We start from the raw sequence: 18856 nt of genomic DNA on the forward strand, positions 1-18856 counted from the left end.
TTCTGCTAAATCTCTTTAGTTAGCCATTACTTTGTTCTTATTTCTTACATTTTGTGTTTAAGCGCAAGTGGAGTCTTTGTTGTCCGCTCTGAGAAAGGAGCCAACGGTATATGTTAAATTTGGGGCAAATAAAAGGTAATTAGCCCTTCCTGAGTTTAAGTTTCTGTTCTTGGACTTAAGCGATTATTCTCTTAGTAGTTCCCTGTGTTTCTCAACACTTAATTTAGCAGAATAAAGGGGAGGAACACTACAGTTTGATAGATAAAAACACTTTGCGTCATAAATCACATCAAGAGCAAGATTGACAAACTTCCTATCTTAAGTTTATACAATACGTTTTACAGAGTAATTACAGATCTCATCAAATATTACAGAATATTACATCAAATATTACGTATTACAGAGCCCATCAAATACGGAAGATAGCCGATAAAAGTTGAACTACAAATATATTCATTTTTTTAATTCACGTTAATCGGGTCCACCAGTGGGCGAGCGGTAAAATCGCTAAACACTGGTAGTTCGGACCGAGGTTAGAATCCCGCGAACGGGCTGGTTGCATGCGCGTTTTCGTGGTTTTCCCCATGTGTAACGTGTATACGAGCCAGTTTTCCTTAGAAAGGCCTCCACGAAGGCATCCCTTCCCTTAGGCAGATAGCCCTAGTGTGCTTTGCCGTATTCTCAATACACCACCACCATGTTAATAGGTAGTATCTTATTATCTCATTAACAGTTCATATCTTCTACATGCTCCTTTTGTGCCAGTTACTCATACAGACTTTTTTATATAATATTCAGTTATTGAAAAAATTTTACAAACGCATTTTAAACATAAAAAAAAATATTTTATTGAAAAATGAAATAACAGTTTATCTATGATCGGGATGAGCATTTATAAAGCAAATTAATTTTTTTAACATCATTGGAAGTCGGCATTTTTTCTTTCGGTGATAACAACGTAACGCCTTTCTTCTTAGCAGTCATTGTTTTAAGTCCTCTGCTCTTGTCTTTGCTGAAGCTCATAGATCCATAGTGCATAATGGAGTTGTAATCGTATTTTAACAAAAGAATATTTTCCATGGGTTTGAATTTTTCGAAATTGTGCTCATGACCTGAAAGAAAATAATATATTTTAATCGTGTGATTCAAAGCATGTAAATTAAAAAATATGAGCTTCAGTGTTAAGAAAATAGGATTATAAAAGTACCATGATGCTACATATTACTCTCTACAAACAAAGTACTTATAAACAACGTTATATGACACTGAGTTTCATTTTAGCAGAAACGCTTTCAGGGGTTGTAATCTATCGTTCGTTTTAGAAATAATTAAATGAAAGACAAGTAGTATCACAAACAAAAGTGGAAATTAAAGTATTTTCAAGAACTTAGTAAACTAAAGAATGAATCTCTGTACAGCAGGTGTTCTAAACCGGGGGGGGGTACGCAAAGAAGCAAAGTATTTATTAAATTCAAAAATTAAAACCTCAACATCCTGATTGAGTTTTTTCTCTAACAATCAGTAAATTTATGCGATCTGAACTTTGTTCAAGAGTGGTTGGTGGTAGTAGTACTTTGTAGTGGTTTTACTAAAGGTTTTCAATTTTTGTTTCGATGGTACGCGTCAGTCAAAAAGTTGAGAACCGCTGCTCTACACTGAAGTGTAAGGGAGAAATAACAAAAATTAGCGTAATACATCAACAAATGCTGTCTAAAGGTAACAACTGGAAACAAATTAAGAGTTTATCACTTTATACATTAGTGAAAAGCAAGTTTAGAATTCAAGTCATTGACTAAGGTTGAGGGAATTTTAAAGCTATTAAAAGTTTAAAAGAAATCTAATTTACCACCTGAGGAAGTAGTTTGGATGGTATTGGTAGAAGAGAAACTGGAACTGCTATTTGCAGGTTAGAGTGTTGCGTCACAAATAATTTACTTTTTTCCCTTTTCCCGAACATATGAGTTCATAGTAATTGATGAGGAATTTTAAAGCAGGCCTCGTTTATCCAGTGTGCATTAAGCCACACTGCGAAGGAATGGTATAAATTCCTCAATAATTATGTCAGATTCAGTTCTTTAAAAGCCGATTTGTATATCTTATCGGCAAAGAAAAAATGACAGGAAAGTTTAACTCTTGTAAAATATGATCAGTGGGTGCTATTTTTCATGCGAGTAATGTTTCGTGCTTATTAACCATCGAGTCATATAATTTAATTTAAAAAATCTTTGCACTGTAAAATTTAATCGTAATATTTATGCAGAACATATTATTTCCTCTATTGATTGCTCCTTTGGCAACAAGTAGATTATACTAGAAACTGTGGCAACAAGTAGATTATACTAGAACTGGTAAAGTTAACTAAAAGTTTCAAATTGTTACACCCTGTAATTTTACCTTTGTGTATAAGTTAAAAAAATTGTATTTATACTAACTTTGTTCGCACATCTACATAATTTTAAAACTACTATGATCTCTATTTTTTTCTTGCAATCAAAGGACGTTGCTTTGAAACCTCGTAATTAAATTAGAGGGTTTGTTCTTAATGCGTTACATGTGATACTGTGTTAATTACTTTTAGAAGAAAAATAATTTCAAATCGAATCAAATATTTTGCAGAACTTTATATTATGGTATAACTGTGATGGTATAAGCCAAGGACAATTTTTTTAAAAAAAGATATAGAGTGTTTAAATTTGATATACTATATTTTGGCTGTGATGTACATCACAACTAAGATCATTATTTAGAATATCATTTGGTTTTGATCAATTGTTTATTGCCGGGAGTACTCAACAAAAAATCGTCCTAAGGAAGCAAATCAGTTTGCTATATCAGGTTAAAAACAGAATACTTTCAAGACACATAATATTAAAGACACGAATTCTTACGGCATACAGTAAAAAAACAAACAGTCAGAAATTTTATAATAAGCAAAGATCAGCGTCTATTTTTAAGCAAAGAATACAGTATATTTCGAACGAGACACTTGTCGCTATCTTCCGTTATGGAAGTACATTGTTTTACATCTTAAATACAATGAAGTCAGCGTTTTTTTAAATCTTAAATAACTTAATAATTTTTAATATCAGAGCTCCACCCACTGCGCTCCACCTATTGAACTTAGAACAGCTCAACCTATTGAGCAATTGAAAATGGAAGTTACCGAAAGACTGAGACAGCAATTATAACATGAGGTGTGTAAGCACTATTTGAAATCAAAACGCTTCGATCAGTGTACTTGTTAGTGTGATAAATAGCATATTAATAAACTCTGTTTGGAATCTCGGAAAACATTCGAATGTTTGGTGATTGGCATAACTATGGCATAAAATACGACAAATCCCTCGACCCGAAAGTCGACTTGCAGTCTGTGGCAAAAAGAAGAGGTGAAGGGGAACATCAAATTTGCTGTTTTTCATACTTGTGATGCTGTTTATTAACTACAGGTTGTAGGCAAATTGAATGCTCATGCTTCGTTTCTCACCCGCTGAATCTCTCTTGTTGAAAAGGGAAGACTGAATTAAAAAACCACTAAGTGAAGTTTTAAATTTTTAAATTCTTTCTAAAATCTCCATTACTAGAAATATTGCACAATAAATTATTTCGAATAAAAAACGTATTTCAGATGTTAGACGATGTTAAACGAACTAAAAAACTACATATAAAATTAAATAAAATACAGCCAAAAGACATGAATGAGATTCTAATCTAAAAAATATACATTTTAACAACTTGCATTCAATGAAAATCTTTTTTTAAGACATCTCTTTTAATTTTTGAGGTTGCAATGCCTAATATCAATAGAATCACTTTTTCTAATAACTTAGAAGAAGTGAGTCTCACGTAAAAGTATCTAGAAACAAAAAAGTAAAAGTATCTAGAAACAAGTAATATAAAAAAAAAATTCAATTCTTACTTAGGTAAATAAATAATTATAAATTTGTTTTAAAAATTACAAATTTAAAAACATTATATATTTTGTGAAAAAACTGTATTAACATCAAGTATAATCCACTGCAAGTCGAAAAAAATGTATGAAAACTGAAAACTTGAGTGGGTGAATAAAAAGTATTTTATTAACGATTGAAAATTAATTAATTAACAATTAATTAAATAAAAAATTTTAAAGTCAATTCCTACTTAGGTCAACAAAGAAATATTTTAAAAATACAAAAGAAAAATAAATTAAATAAAAAAAAATTAATTAAAAATGTTTAATATGTGAAAAAAATGTATTAACATAGACTGTCATCCACTACAAGTTAAAAATTTTTTTGAACTTGAGTGGATGAATAAAAAGTATTTTATCAAAGATTGAAAATTAGAACAAGTTATAGGGAGAGTGTGAGCTAATGGTAGGAATTTAAAAATGAAAGACGCATAATGCGGATTATTCACAATTAAACTTTCGAATAATAAGAAGTACATCAAAAAGTTCTAATGTGGAAAATATTAGTTTGCTATTAGACACACATCGTTTCACAGCAGACCTTTTTTTTCTTTGATTCAATTCATTTTTAAAATTTAGGATAAAACAATCATACATATAAATGATATCTTTCATCATTTAGTGAACCGAAGATCAGATCAAGTTTTGGAGCCGCTAGTTTTCTAAAACAAAATATAATCCTTATTCTATTTGATTAGTTATTGATAAAGACTGTTAAGATTAATATTTTTATGTAACTCTTAAATAAAACATGTCTTTTTTTATCAAAATTAGTCAGTGTGGAGTAATTAATATCACAAGGCAATGGGGCAGGCACAGGTAAGTTATATGAATGATTCACCTTATAAGGTATTTCTCCCACCTTCTTAACTAGCCTTCGCGGTGTAGAGGACTGCAAACTCAGCCCGTAATTGAGAGGTCCGCGGTTCGATTCCCTGCGAAGGCGTTGCATATTTTTCATCTTGCCTGCTTCCAAAAATCCTAATGTCTCTACAACTTTGCATTGAAAATGTATTTGAAATATCGTAGAAACACCTGTTTTGCAAATAAATCTAGACAAACGGAAATTTGTCTTTGAAGCGATTACTTATGTAATTAAATTTATTTACCTTTCTTGATGTTTTCCCAGTGAATGGTGATGTATTGGTCTCTGTCAGAACGGGTTTGCTCGTGATGAAATCCAATTGAATGAATTAGCTCATGTATAACAGTGCCTAATTTGTAGCAGCCGTCACCAAGAGAAACATTCCGCACTCCTCCATTTCCTCTTCCTAATTTCGAATTGCATCTAGAATACAGAGAAAAAATAATTTCATTGAGAAACAGTGCTAAAAGAAATGTAATATTATAACAACTGAAATAAAGAAGTTAGCTCCTTTTTCCCGAATCTAAGATTTTCTTTAATAATCCAAAAACCTTTCAGTATTCATAATTCAATAGAATTTTAAATATTCAGTCTGACTGGGATTGCAGTCTATCCAAATATTCGGAAAGTCAGAGAACTTCAACATTTATTATTTTTGAAGGCTCAAAATAGAATGAAAGGAGTGAGCACAGTAGTGCCAACAACAGCCTCCAATGTGACCGTATCCGTATTCCGTATTTTTATTAGCATGAAAAACTGAAAGATCACGCGATTTAACGATAATTCCCATCTTAATATTATCGGAATTCGGATCGCAATTAAGTAAGTGGGATATCCTGGAAGAGAACTCTTGTAGCAATGAGACTTCTCAACCAGCGTAAGGTCAATACTATCGGTTTTATTATTAAAATGAATTACTAATCTATACAAACTGCAAAGTTCCTGTTCGAACAATCTTTCGCTTTATATTCTCCAGAGAAGCTAGCACAGGCTCTTTGTTCACTGCATTTCTCAACAAGATAATAATAATACTCGATTATTTCTACTACTTATTATTTAAAATACTCGATTATTTTTACTATTTGGTGCTCGCGCTTTTAAAATTTCAGCATCTAAAAGTGTATCAGTTGAAAAGTTTCGAAAATGTCACAATATAAAACAAACGCTTCGTTCTCTTTTAAAACAAAAATGATAAAAAGACATTAATTGAGCGATTTTATTACATTTTTTAAAACATATGCTACAATACGAAACAACATTGGTTCTTCAGTTTCTAGGTTATAATGCCATTACGTCACACTATTTGTCTTGCCTTCGCACACATTTCTCAGAGCGATCCAAATAAAACAAACGATTGACTAGCCTTAAAAATTATTTGCAATGAAATCTGACGAGTAATTGTTTTCCATTTTATAAGTTTTTACATATATATTTTTCAATATTTCATTTTAAAGTTGATGTATTTAAACTTTATTGTGGAATGTAATAATATATTTTTTATAAGAATTGAAAATTCTGACATCTAAAAATTTGCCTCTTATAAAGATTGAGGTATAAAGTACACCATTATGAAAATAATTCTAATCAAATACTTTTCTACCTGTTAAAAAATGACAAAAATTTAAAACATAGTGCATATTCTGAACGTTATTCAACTGATATAGAAGATAAAGTCTGCCTGCAAAATGTCATGTGCATAAGAGATTGTAAACGAATTATGAATTCTTTTTTACCCAGAGCCTTTCACTATTCGAATGTAGTCCTTTTCAATAGTTCTTGGAACAAACCGAATGCAAGTATTATTTTTAAGAAACTTCATTGCTTTCTTTATGAGATCTGTCTTGTCCCCTAGAGAAAATGTGAGATAAACTATTAGCTGCAAATCTTTTCTAGCGTTAATTATAAACAAGCATTGTGATATTTATTACACAAAATTAAATATTTATTCTGAACAATATTATATCTTAATTCTAATAATACTAAAAATATATGGTAAAAATGGATGAGCATATAGTAAAATTCCTTGCATTTAATTTTATCAAATTATTAACATAGCTTCCCCTAAACTATCCCTGAGCATTCCAGGCTTTTGTGTAACCAACCTTGTTCAGAGGGCTGTTTTTCAAACAAAGAATTATATTTCCTAGTCTATGTTATTTTTTCATATGCCCTAACTATCGATTCAAAAAAATATGACCTGCAACATAACAAAGTAAAGAACTGCATTTGATTATATTTCACAGATGTTAGCCATAAATTAAAATAATTCGGTGGAATTTTCCCTGTATATAGAAAACAAAAGATATTTTTTCTTAGAAAATCCTGCATAAAGATATGCCTCTTCTTAGAAAGATAGCTCTAATATGCTTTGCAATAACAGAAAACAGTAAAAAACATAGTAATCCAAGAATTTTCTTTCGTTGGAAATAAATGTCAAAAATATCAGTCAATACGCCAGACCTAGGGAGAAAAGATTGAAAAGAAAAACGCAAAATGTATTCTTTTAAGTTTGTTTAAAACTTTTAATTTATTGCGTGAATACAGAAAAATATGTGGAATTTTAATTTCTCGGTGCATGTATTCTATAAGGAACGTTTCCATAAAAATAGCGAGTTTTTTAGGAATCGGAGTTTTTTTAAAAGATTATATAAAAGTTTAAATTAAAAGATTACATAACACATTTGATTTATCTATTTACCTAAAATTCCCTTGGCTATTAAATCAGTTTCTCATTTTCTAAAATAAAAGTCATTTTTCTCTTACCTTTGTGTTCTCTCTCTGAATTTTAGCCATACCATCGAGAATTATGGATTCTAGATAGCTCTAGAATGCCTGCAGCTCTCACTGCAAAATTGCAACCGACTCTCATTTGAGTTGTCCCATATCCTCCGAAGCAAGAATCCAACAGAAGAAAACCCGGAGGAATTCTTCTTCTTCCTTCCAAGCTTCCGAGTTCTTGCGTGTTGTGCTGAAACTTCTACAACAAAAATTTGCCATAACGACAACGCTTCGAACAAGATTGCAGTTATCCAATAATTTGTTATTTATTTTGTATTTATCTTTATATTAAAGTTTTATTCATTTACCATGCTACCTTTATTGTATTTTTAACATTTTAAGAGAATTATTAATAAAAATGAAAGTATCTTAGAATGAAGACATATAACGATATATAATTAAGAGTTTTGCCTGCATTAATCAATCAAAAATTATTTAATGCTCAAAAGAAGAGCTTCTTAATTTTTAAATATTTTTCTTTTTACTTTTTTATCACTACCGATTGAGACAAACACCTAACTTTTAATTCAAAGAAGACTATTCATTAAAATTTGGAAAACACTTTATCAAAGTACAAATTAATCTGTAATATAATACTCTGTTTGTGTGAACCGAAACTTATTCTGTAGCTGTGAATTAATTTTGACTAGAAAAGAAAATTTAGGGTGGTCACCTTTCAGAAACAAACTCACACTCACGCAATCTACAGGAATTTCAAAATGGCAAATCCAAACTTTACTTTCTTAAATATTTATCCTATGTATATGCTTGTAATCATATAAATTTTAAAATAAAAACAAAAATTTTATAAGAAATTGAAATAAATGGATCTGAAGGTCTTGAGGAAGATTTCAGTTTGTAAAATAATCAGAGTAATTAATATTTAGGGAAGACTGGACATACTTTGATTACTAAAAGTACTTAATACTTCAGCCAAAATTTATGCAAAAATCCGTTAATAGAATTTTGAAATTTGATAAAACATATATATAACTTGCATTGTTTGCAGTTTAATGCATAATTATAAATTCTTAAAATGTTTGACTGCCAAGAAGTACTTCCAAGAAAGAACAGCGAAACCTTTGAAATAAAAAGAATGTATGAAAGTATGAAAAGATTAAGTATCCTTTCTGCTAAAAAGATGTCATGAGGTATGAAATTCCTCTTTTAGTGCTTGAAAGTGTCAATTCAGTGAAATGTATTTAATTATTCTTGATTTAAAAACTTGATACTCCGTTAAGACGAGACACAAAAATAATTGTGTTAAAATTTTATAGAAAGGTCAAATCCTAGAAAAGGAAAACGAAACTACCATGGGAGAAACAAAATATGGTCTGCATTTTCTCCTATTTAATATATTATATTTATTTATGTATTCTCTTTATTATAGCATCGGGAAGATTTTCCTCTTTGAAGAATATGGAAGATGCACCCATATTGAACATTAGTGACAGGTTCCAGAATGTACATTAAAAATATTTATTAAAGTCCGATACCTTTTACTTGCAAACAGGAAGTGTGGATTCGTCTTATACAAAATTTTTTATATATGGTAAAATATAAAGAGAGCAAAATATTGCATAAATGATCTTATGTGATCATTTATGATAACGAGCTAAGAAAACAGATCATTTAGCTCGTTATAGAAATAATATATTTACACTTTTTTTCAGTTTTCTGTGCTTATTACATGTTGCAATAAGCATACAAAACTGGGGAAAATTGTAGGTACACTATTTCTACAATGCGCTAAGAATGTAGTTGATGAAGTTTGAATAAGTGATTAATTTAAAATGAAATATTCTGAAGTTTGTATCCAATGGAAGGATAAAAAAGATGTATATCTATCACAATAAAACCATATTTGCGAGACACACGTGACTGTAAAAAATATCTGAATATGATTGCATATGATAGTATTATATAAGACATAAACTAAGTGTGGAAAGGCTCTCACGAGAAGTTTTTATTTTTATATTGTTAGTCTAAGAAAAGTATTACCATATTCACTCCCTTGCTTATTCATCCCCCTAGCGTTTTAGCACAAGTTTCTGAAAATATTCTTATACTCCGATAAAATTTTTCCTTTCTCAAGACATTCAGAAAGTGAGCTTCCCTAAATTTTAAAATAGATTCGTCCACATCATGATTGTTTTTGTCTAATTAATTTGTTTGTAGAATTTGGGGTGCATGGGCTCTGACTGATATAGTGAAGACTTTCAAGAAAACAGAAATATTTAATGTTTGCATGTGATTTGAATTTCCTTGCATGTGAAAAGACAGATCGAAAGTTGACAAAAGCTTATAAATTGTAGCAGACAGCACAGACAGAAATTCCAGCAGTATTAAATGATGTAAGGCCTAAAGATTAGCAATGGGCAACAATAAGAGCGGAGGTGATTGAAGTATAAATTCAAATGTATTAGAGAGTTTAACATTAATTATTACTACTCATTCTTATTAGAATCTAGGTTCCTTTAAATAAATTATATTTTAATAGCTGATGGTAATTTATTGATGAATATTTTTTATTTGTTTTTGTTCTTACTGTAACCGCTCTTTTCAGAAGTTTAATTATTCTCATAATTTTCCCCTGTCGATTTTTGTACGATAAATTTAGTAGAAAAGGAGTGAAAATACTCAAGTAATTATTTATCTCATTTTCTAACTCTTGGTTCTAATTAGGGTTTTTATGAAAAAAAACAAAAGAAGTGATAGGAAACATGAAATAAATATATATAAATTACTTACTAAGTTCAGAGTTTATTACGTAAGGTATTCTTCCCTTTGGCCATAACTCTCTCTGTGACACCAAGGCATTGCGATCATCGCCCTATGTAAGAAATCTTTTGATAGTAAGTACAGAGTATATTGACATGATTGTATTTTTTAACATTAATAACACAGAAATTATTAAAGCTATTTTTGTTGACCATTTGTATTTGATAGCACACATTCAGTGTCTCCTGAATGTGTGCGAGTGCATGTAAGTATTCTGTTGCTTTTAGTTCTGTTAGGAAGAAAGTATCAAGATAGTACTTGTAGAGGTTTACTTTATTTTCCTAATAAGAGTTATTTTAGTTTGGAACAAGCCTTTACTTTACGTTCTGGTTTCTTATCTACGTTTTCCTGCCAGAACGAATTTTCAGGATTACGATTTACGCACGTAAGGTAGAAATGCGTATTTAAGCTGAAGTGTGGGCCACTTCAGTAGAGCAGCGTGATCTGTTTTTCGGCTACGTCGTTGCTATTAGTTTGCTATTCTACCTACTAGCCTATGCTGGTTATCCTTAACTAAGAGACAACTTCGCGAGTCTGATTGAGTCAGCATTAGATTAGTTTTATATTTTTCTCTTTTCAGTTAAAACCCAAGTGAAGGCTTCGTATACTTCTGAGAAGAGTCATCTGTAAATATATTTTGCAATGGTATAAAAGGGTAATTTAACCCGTCTCCGGAGATGTTATTTACTCGCAAGTACTCAGAGAATTGTCGCTGCATAGTTCTTCAGTGTTCTAGCTTTTAAGGAACTCTAGTTTAGCTAGGATACTACACTCTAAGCAAGAGTTTAGCACAAGTTTCCTCTCAAGCAACGATAACTTTAAAATATTCTCGAAAAACTGAGAATGTCTGCCATGTGCAAAGACGATGCAGGACAGGTTTTGATAATGCGCTAGTATCATGTATATACTTGCTAAGTAGTATAATATAAATAGCTAAGTAAGTATCATGTATATACTAGCTGTAAAAACGAATTTATGTAACAGGCTTGAGAAAGAAGGAACTATATGATCTGAAGATAGGATGATGGCAACAACGAGAGAATATCAACGGATAAAGTATGGGACGGTGTTACAGACTTTCAGTGACACCCGATGAAGTCGCAGGCACTAGAGAACAGAGATATTCAAGTGAAAATACCCATGCTTCCTCTTCTAACGAAATAACATCTGATTTTATCTGCTGATGGCTGTTAATTTGAACATTTGCAACTTTAAGATATTCAACAGTAAAAAACATTAACACTGGTTGTTATTGGTATTCCTACTTAAGGTTCAAAAGAGTGTAAACATTAGTTTGGGTCATATTTACTCTACAGAATGCACGATCAGGCTAGACATTCCTACCTTAGATAAAGCTGGAAAAATTCTTTACTATTTTTTTACTTGAACAATTTGTTATAACATTTTTTTCTGCAAAACACTGGCATATTTGTAGCCTCTTGCATGAAGCAAAACAAATATTGTTTGTCTTTTTAGGCATACAGTACTCTAAGCTTCTTTGTACGCATTTTTATAAGGAGGTCGAAAAATCTAATATATGTATATTATTGCACCGTGAGCTACGAAATTCGCCTCTTAAACGAAATAATTACAAACTCAATATGAAATATTTCGAGTTCACCACAATAAATGAATATTGCAATGAATCTAGTCATGTGAATTTTATATTTTCTAAGCGAATGCAGAAAATAAGTACACACTATTCATGCTAAAATATCTAAGGCAACAAAACTGTTACATTTTTTGTTTCATTCAAGTATTTCTTGGAGTAGCAGTTGCCTGGCACAGCCATCCTGGACGGCGGAGATTGTTTACTAACTCGAAACCAAAGGCGAGATTTAGATTTAGACGTCTGTTCTTCAAGTTATGTATACGACTTGCTTGTCTCCTGTGCGTGCAATTTCTGTACACTCCCTGCAATCCACCTTCAGTAACACTATCTAAGATGAGATTGGTAATGACCGAAAGCTGTTTCTGACAAATTTCTTCGAACAAGTTTCAGCCGTTTGAGAAGGAAAATATGTTCTTCGCAGAATGCTACTTTTGCATTCAAATTTGGCTAATTTTCTGCCCGTCTTGGTAGAAAATTGGCACTGCATTTTGGATGCGTTTCTGTATGTGAGATGAATTAGTTCTAGCTTTTCTCTTAAAATGAGAAGCGCGTAATTAATTATTTCATATCGACATTTGTATGTATTACTATTATATTATTAACAGTCCTAAGTTATGTTATATATTATATAAAACAATTTAGCATGCTCATGAAAGAAAATTTTTTAACAAAAGAAAGAAAAGAATAAAACTATGCCACAGGAATATTAGAATCTATTGCTAATCAGGAGCTATCTTTGAGATACATTTCAGATGGTAATAAAGAAAAGAATAAAACTATGGCACAGGAATTTTGCAAACTATAGTATTATGCTAATATGCATATGTGATATATCATAATACAACATATATCATAATTAATAATTTTTAATATAATAATATAATAATATAATATCATTATATAATAATTTTACAAACTATTGCTAATTGTTTGAAAAGCAAATTCATTATTATTGTAAAATATCTATTCTATACTCATTCACATTGTTCAGATGTCTTCCCATATAAATAATAGAAACAGATAAAAATAAGTAATCTTGGTAAAAAGGTTGCTATAGCTTGGTCCTTTCTAATTTCATTGCGATGTACGTAAAAAAAATAAGTGTGTTTTGTAAATTAACATTTTGTATATTAACTATATGAAATATGTAAATTTCACAAATTGAGCTACTGTAATATTTCGATGGCAGAGAAATTCATAAGATGAAGAATTCTAAAAATGACCTGTATTACATTAAATAATTATTTTTAAATATTATTTTTAAAAAGCTTTAAAAACTTAAATAAATAACAAATAAAGTATTAGCTGCTGTTCGTTTTAAAGACAAACCTGAATTTAGCAAAAAAATGTGTTATTGTCGCAGACTTGAGAGACCTAATTGATTAAATTCGATATTACCAAAATATGTATTTAACTACAATTATGTATTCCAGTATACCTTTTTATTAAATTATTTTTCTGAAATGTTTATTTTTAATATACCTTTATTTTCCCTGGAAAGGATTTATTATTTATGGAAATATTAAGGAAACTGTGCTCTGGCAACAAAAATATCCCAGGTCGGGCATAGGTTACTAGCAATCGCAACATTGATGTTTGGCTTTAATTACAATATATGTATGAATAATTAGAAATTTTGAAATGTTGCGAGACTTACAAGAAAGTAAAGCTGAGACAGGAAGCAAAAAATTGAGGTTGACCTAAAGATATTGACCTTTTGGCTCGTTTCAAAATACAGGCAAATCTTATAATTGTTTAAAAAAGTGTTCTCTGAGAAGATATGGTTTCTAAATGAAAAGCAGAATTCCTTTTTTTAAAGAAATAACAATAGTTGATTGAAAAGGTAGAAATTTTTATGCGATTTATATATTTTGATCGTTATTCAATGTGTTGTGTTTTTTTGCTACAAACGCGAATAATGTATATACAAAAGCAAACAAAGCCTAAAAAATTGTTTGTAAAGAAGGGTTGTTAGTCTAGGCAGACATACTTTTGGTATTCAGGTGAGCAGAAGGACTTTGTAGAACAGAGTGCTTTGCTGAAAAAGCGCTTTCAACAGGTTGGAAAAATCACTGACAACGTGCTGCAAAAGATCATTGATGGCGTCTTTGGCGACAGCTTTCTAAACAGTAATGCTAGCCGTGTTGCTTATATGCTGTCTCACAATTAACATATGGTCAGTTGATTGACTCCAGGCCACTTCCAGAGGTAATTTCCCTAGTCGTTTGAGACAAGAGAAAACTGTGGTTCTAATCACTGAATTTTAATAATAACTAATAATAAATATTATTAGTTTAATAGCAACTAATAATAAATTGACTAATAATAAGTATTTCTGTCGGTACCCAAAAGTTAACGATAGACGTCGCAATGTATTCCATCCCAAGGATCTAGGTTCTGCCAGTAGTTTTTGCAGCGTTATTTCCTGACACTGCTATTCTAAGAAATGACAGTAAGTATCAGATAGCGGATTTGTAGATGTACTTAGGCAGCTCTCACTATCTCACATATCTATTGCCATATCTTATAGATCTGCCCGGTGTTTATGGGTGGTTATGGAAATATTACTTAAAGCAATGCTAGAACAATATCCTTTAGTAACCATTGCTCTGACCTTTGCAACTGGAGGTTCATTGATGTCATAAGCTGAATGACTGTGCATTTTCAATCGTTTGCGTGCCTGTCTAAGGCAAACGTATTACTCTCTGAGCTCGTTGAATTAGCTTTCTAGGTTCGCGAATTTGGATTCTGGATAGAAAATGTACTTGTAATTAATTAAATATATATTTCAGCTTCTTGTCAAGTAAGTCACTTATTATGTAAGAAATTAGGTGCATTTAATTCTTTAATTAATTTTGTTTTAAAGTAATTTTATTTCATTTTTTGCTTTTGTAAAACGTTCAGGAAATAGTTGAAATTTTGTATGCTATTTACGTGAGGAAAAGAAAGTAATTTCAGCCCCTAATAAATTACAAAATATAAGTGTATTACATGATAAAAATTTACTACGCAATTTTTTTAATAATCAGAAAGTGTTTATTAAATTCGAATATATAAAATCGTTACTTGATTCGAATTTCCTTAATACCATGAATTGAATAAATTTACATTTCCTTTCTTCTAAAAGTAGTTGTCTGTCCTTTACATTTATTTTGATCTATAAATTTTATTATTAATTGTTTCAAGTTTAGGAGTCCCGAGAAAAGTTTCCCTTTGGTTCCTAATTTTCATCGATTACACGATTGATAATGTGGATAGTTAGCAATCATAAAAAGATAGATATATATATAATAATTCAACTATAATTTCAACACCCTTATTATTAAGATTAATTAATAAAATAGATTGGAGAGGTTTATATTGCATAGCTAGAATGATGACTCTTACAGACAAACGTAGCCGCGTAAATTCACATAGTTTCATTACTGTGTAATACAATCCTTTAGAGGTATAATCTGATTTACCCATCAGTATGGGCACAATTTGCACCCATACTGACGTGTGGTAAGATGATGCACCCATACTGAAGACTACGTCTTAAGATATGCAATGGATGATAGGCAAAAGCGAACAAAGACATGTTACTTCTATGCAGCCAAGCGGGAAAGTGTATGACGCTTTCCAGAAGAAGCGTGGGAGAAATAAAACCGTTTTGGCTTCAATAGAAATCTTAATCTATGATTGAATGTGTTTGCATTGCGGCATTGCAGAAGATTTTATGATACAGATATTTCAATTTCAAAATATTATAGTTTTGATATATATATATATATATATACGTAAAGACATAAAATATAAAGCAAGCTGTAATTATGCAATATCAATATATATAGCTATATATCTAGAATAAGAAGGAAAATATATCAAAAACGCAAATAACAGTATATCAGAAAATAATGATTTAAATAAACGTTTAAATGTTATAAAAATAGAAAATGACATATTTATTATAATAAATCTACCATTTTTAATCAATAAAGTGGTCGTCATAACGCGAGAAAATGAAAACGACCCGTTACATCTATAATTAGGAAATCTAGTCTTTCTTACTGTAATGAGGTTCATAATAATTAAAATAACTTTGAAAACACAAATTTCAATAGTAATAGTCAGTATAACGGTGTTAAATACTGTTATCATGAATAACTTAATTCTAAATAATCGATACACGAAAACAAATGATGCGACATACATAGCCATCTTCGGGTACTATGTCTCCTTCAATTAAATCTGGATTTTCCATGGCCGAATCATCTACAGAAATGAAAAGAAAAATATAAATTCGAATTTAAATAATTTTTTCAATAGTTTTATGTATATATATATATATATATATATGTAATAATAAAATTCCATAGTCAAGAATACACTTAAATTTCTAACTGTATGTTGTTTTCATTTTTAATGGCGACGGTCTCTTATTTGCAAGTACGTGGAATTAAATCCACAGCCCCGCAGTCAAGTTGGTTTTCCCGCCTTTTCTACACGTACAGTTATAGAATGTTCTGGAAATATTTAAAGCGAACTGGATTGGCTGACGAGGCTGATGTCATTTCTTGGAAGCTCCGCCTTTCCAGAGGCTATAAAAGGACTCGCAAAAGAATATTGGGAGCTTTTTCTTAAATGTCACTATGCAGTAAACTTCATATAAATGTTATTAGTAGTTCTTTTTTATTTACTCCGGATATCTGATTTTGTAACTGCTATTTCTGCTGAATAATAATAAATGGATCCTGTTTTATAAAATTATCGTCTGATAATTTAAGCTATGACTACATTTATGATTCTCCAACAATCTATTTATTCCTGACAAAAGCTGGTACATCATATATATATATATATATCGAATTACCGAAAGCACAAAAATCGAGATTTAATCGCATTTAACTTCTGCAAAGAATGATATGTAAAAATAGTCTGTTAAAAGTTTCATGCCTCTTTTTGTTGCCCAAGTTTGTTTCCCAATTTGAATTTATTTTTTATTTGTTATATTTCCAAAATTTGTTGTTTTTGTTCTTACTAATCTCCTTGCCTGACAATGTCACCACAAGCACATTTATCGTGGTAAGCTGTCAAATGCGCCTGTCATTAGCAGCATAAGGTGGCAGCCCGAATTTAACTCAGTTGCACCCCAGATTTGAGTGTCTGCATTCCGAGGAGACATGTTAACGGGTCTCCCACTCCTCTTACACTACCATCAACCTCTTTTTACAGAGGACTTCCAGCTCGCCGCATAAGTACCCCCATGCCACATAGACAATATACATTCACAAACACTCATACCTTCTTTGGGATTCGAACCCTAGCAGTCCTATACTTTGCCTTTACTTTTATAACTACACATGCCCTTCATCTTAGAGACTATAAGATATTTCAAAATTAAAAAAAAAAAAAAAGAAAAGAAAAAACAACTGTGTTCTTGACACATTTTCAATTGGCAGGTGAAGAAGCTAACTTGTTATAACTCAAGACCAAGTGTGGTGCATGGCGATAATTCCTTACAGTATGATTGTTCAATCTTTGGCACATAAAACTAAAATTTTTGCTCTTGGTGCTTTCAAATGATATATCTATTAAAGCGAGGTACATAGAAATAAGTTTTTTTGATAATATTTTACCTTTTTTTCCCTAAAATTAAGATTCAAATTGCTTGCTTCATAACGGAACTGAGAACTGTTCATTTACGGTTTCATAGTTGTTTCTTATCTTTGCATGGAGGGGCAAGGGAAAAGGAGGCATTCGCGTCAATCGTGATATTATTTTTTGCGTTTCGCCTGAAACGAGAGCGGTTGCTCTGGGATAAAACGAAAAATTTACCGTTCCTTTGTAATGTTTAAATTTTCAGAGTTGCTGACATAACACAGAGATTAAGATAACTGAAATTTAGGCTGTGAAGATCATTTAAATAACAGTCTTCAATAATGTTATTTAAATTATTATTTCTAACTAATGATATTTATTTCACGATTTGTAATTAATTTACCGAAGCTTTGAGTCACTAAGCATGTTTTGTAATTCCTGTTTGAGAACGTTCGTACATTTTGATGGCATTTATATAACGTAAGCAGTACGGACAATTGCAAAAATTAAGTTAAAATGCACAATTCATTTGTTCTGATAATAGTTTTGCTCTAAATGCAAGAATACAATGAAAAGAAAATGAACTAATACATGATTTATTTTTCAACCTGCTATATTTTTAATTTATTTGATTTAAAATATCAGTTTTCGTAGAAATTATTATTAGCCCAAAAGGGCAATTTGTCAGAAGGGCTATTAATTTCGTTTTGGCATTTTGCGTCGTCTACTGTAAAACGGCGTTTCACTTTTCAAATTGTTGCCACCAAATATTAGAGCCCTTAACAGTTCTAAACTTCTTTGATATCATGAAAATGAAATTATTTAATGAATCTTGATTTAGAATTAATGAACTGATATGCAGAACTGTAATTAAGGTTTTTTTACAAGTTAATAAAATAAAATTTTCTTTTGTCAAGAAACCTTGTAGGTTACTTACCACTCTCTGTAATTTCACTTCCAGTAACTAGGTTTAACACTAAAAAGAAAAGAAAAATTTTTTTCTCCATTATGCACGTAATCTGATTTGCATGTTAAGCTATGCATATAAAGTGCAGGCTCTTTTATTGAAAAAAATCCTGGGAATTTTACCAGACCAATAACATCTGCGTTTGTTTGGGGGGAATGTGCAACAGCAATATTATCTACGATATTCTGATTTGAATAACAACAGATAAAAAATAAGATAATTGCAGTTATTATTAAAACATTGCACAGAAAAAGAAATTGTATAAATATCACAGGGTCATACAACACATAAATATTTCAGTACTATTTGTGCTTAAAATTCTGT

The 18856-nt window shown here is 30.7% G+C and overlaps 1 protein-coding gene across 1 annotated transcript; it reads right to left on the reverse strand.

Moving 5' to 3' along the window:
- Nucleotides 1-823: 823 nt before the first annotated feature.
- Nucleotides 824-18608, reverse strand: LOC118188788 (astacin-like metalloprotease toxin 5). Its single transcript, XM_035359292.2, has 6 exons — nucleotides 18503-18608; nucleotides 16178-16239; nucleotides 10344-10425; nucleotides 6548-6662; nucleotides 5059-5237; nucleotides 824-1112 (listed from the first exon to the last, which is right to left on the reverse strand). The coding sequence occupies exons 1-6, from the start codon at nucleotides 18570-18572 to the stop codon at nucleotides 874-876; spliced, it is 747 nt and encodes a 248-aa protein (XP_035215183.1). The 5' UTR covers nucleotides 18573-18608; the 3' UTR covers nucleotides 824-873.
- Between the last annotated feature and the right edge of the window lie 248 nt (nucleotides 18609-18856).

This window comes from Stegodyphus dumicola, chromosome 1, assembly GCF_044657685.1.
Source record: "Stegodyphus dumicola isolate Sdum_Otavi_A_Nest chromosome 1, ASM4465768v1".
Taxonomy (NCBI): Eukaryota; Metazoa; Arthropoda; class Arachnida; order Araneae; family Eresidae; genus Stegodyphus; species Stegodyphus dumicola.

Excerpts from the sequence above, each read along its gene's own strand:
- LOC118188788 (XM_035359292.2), bottom strand. The coding sequence starts at position 18,572 with ATGGAGAAAAAAATTTTTCTTTTCTTTTTAGTGTTAAACCTAGTTACT. Across the intron at positions 5,238-6,547 it reads CGAATAGTGAAAGGCTCTGG|ATGCAATTCGAAATTAGGAA; the intron begins GTAAAAAAGAAT and ends TCTGTATTCTAG. Across the intron at positions 1,113-5,058 it reads CTGGGAAAACATCAAGAAAG|GTCATGAGCACAATTTCGAA; the intron begins GTAAATAAATTT and ends ATTTTCTTTCAG.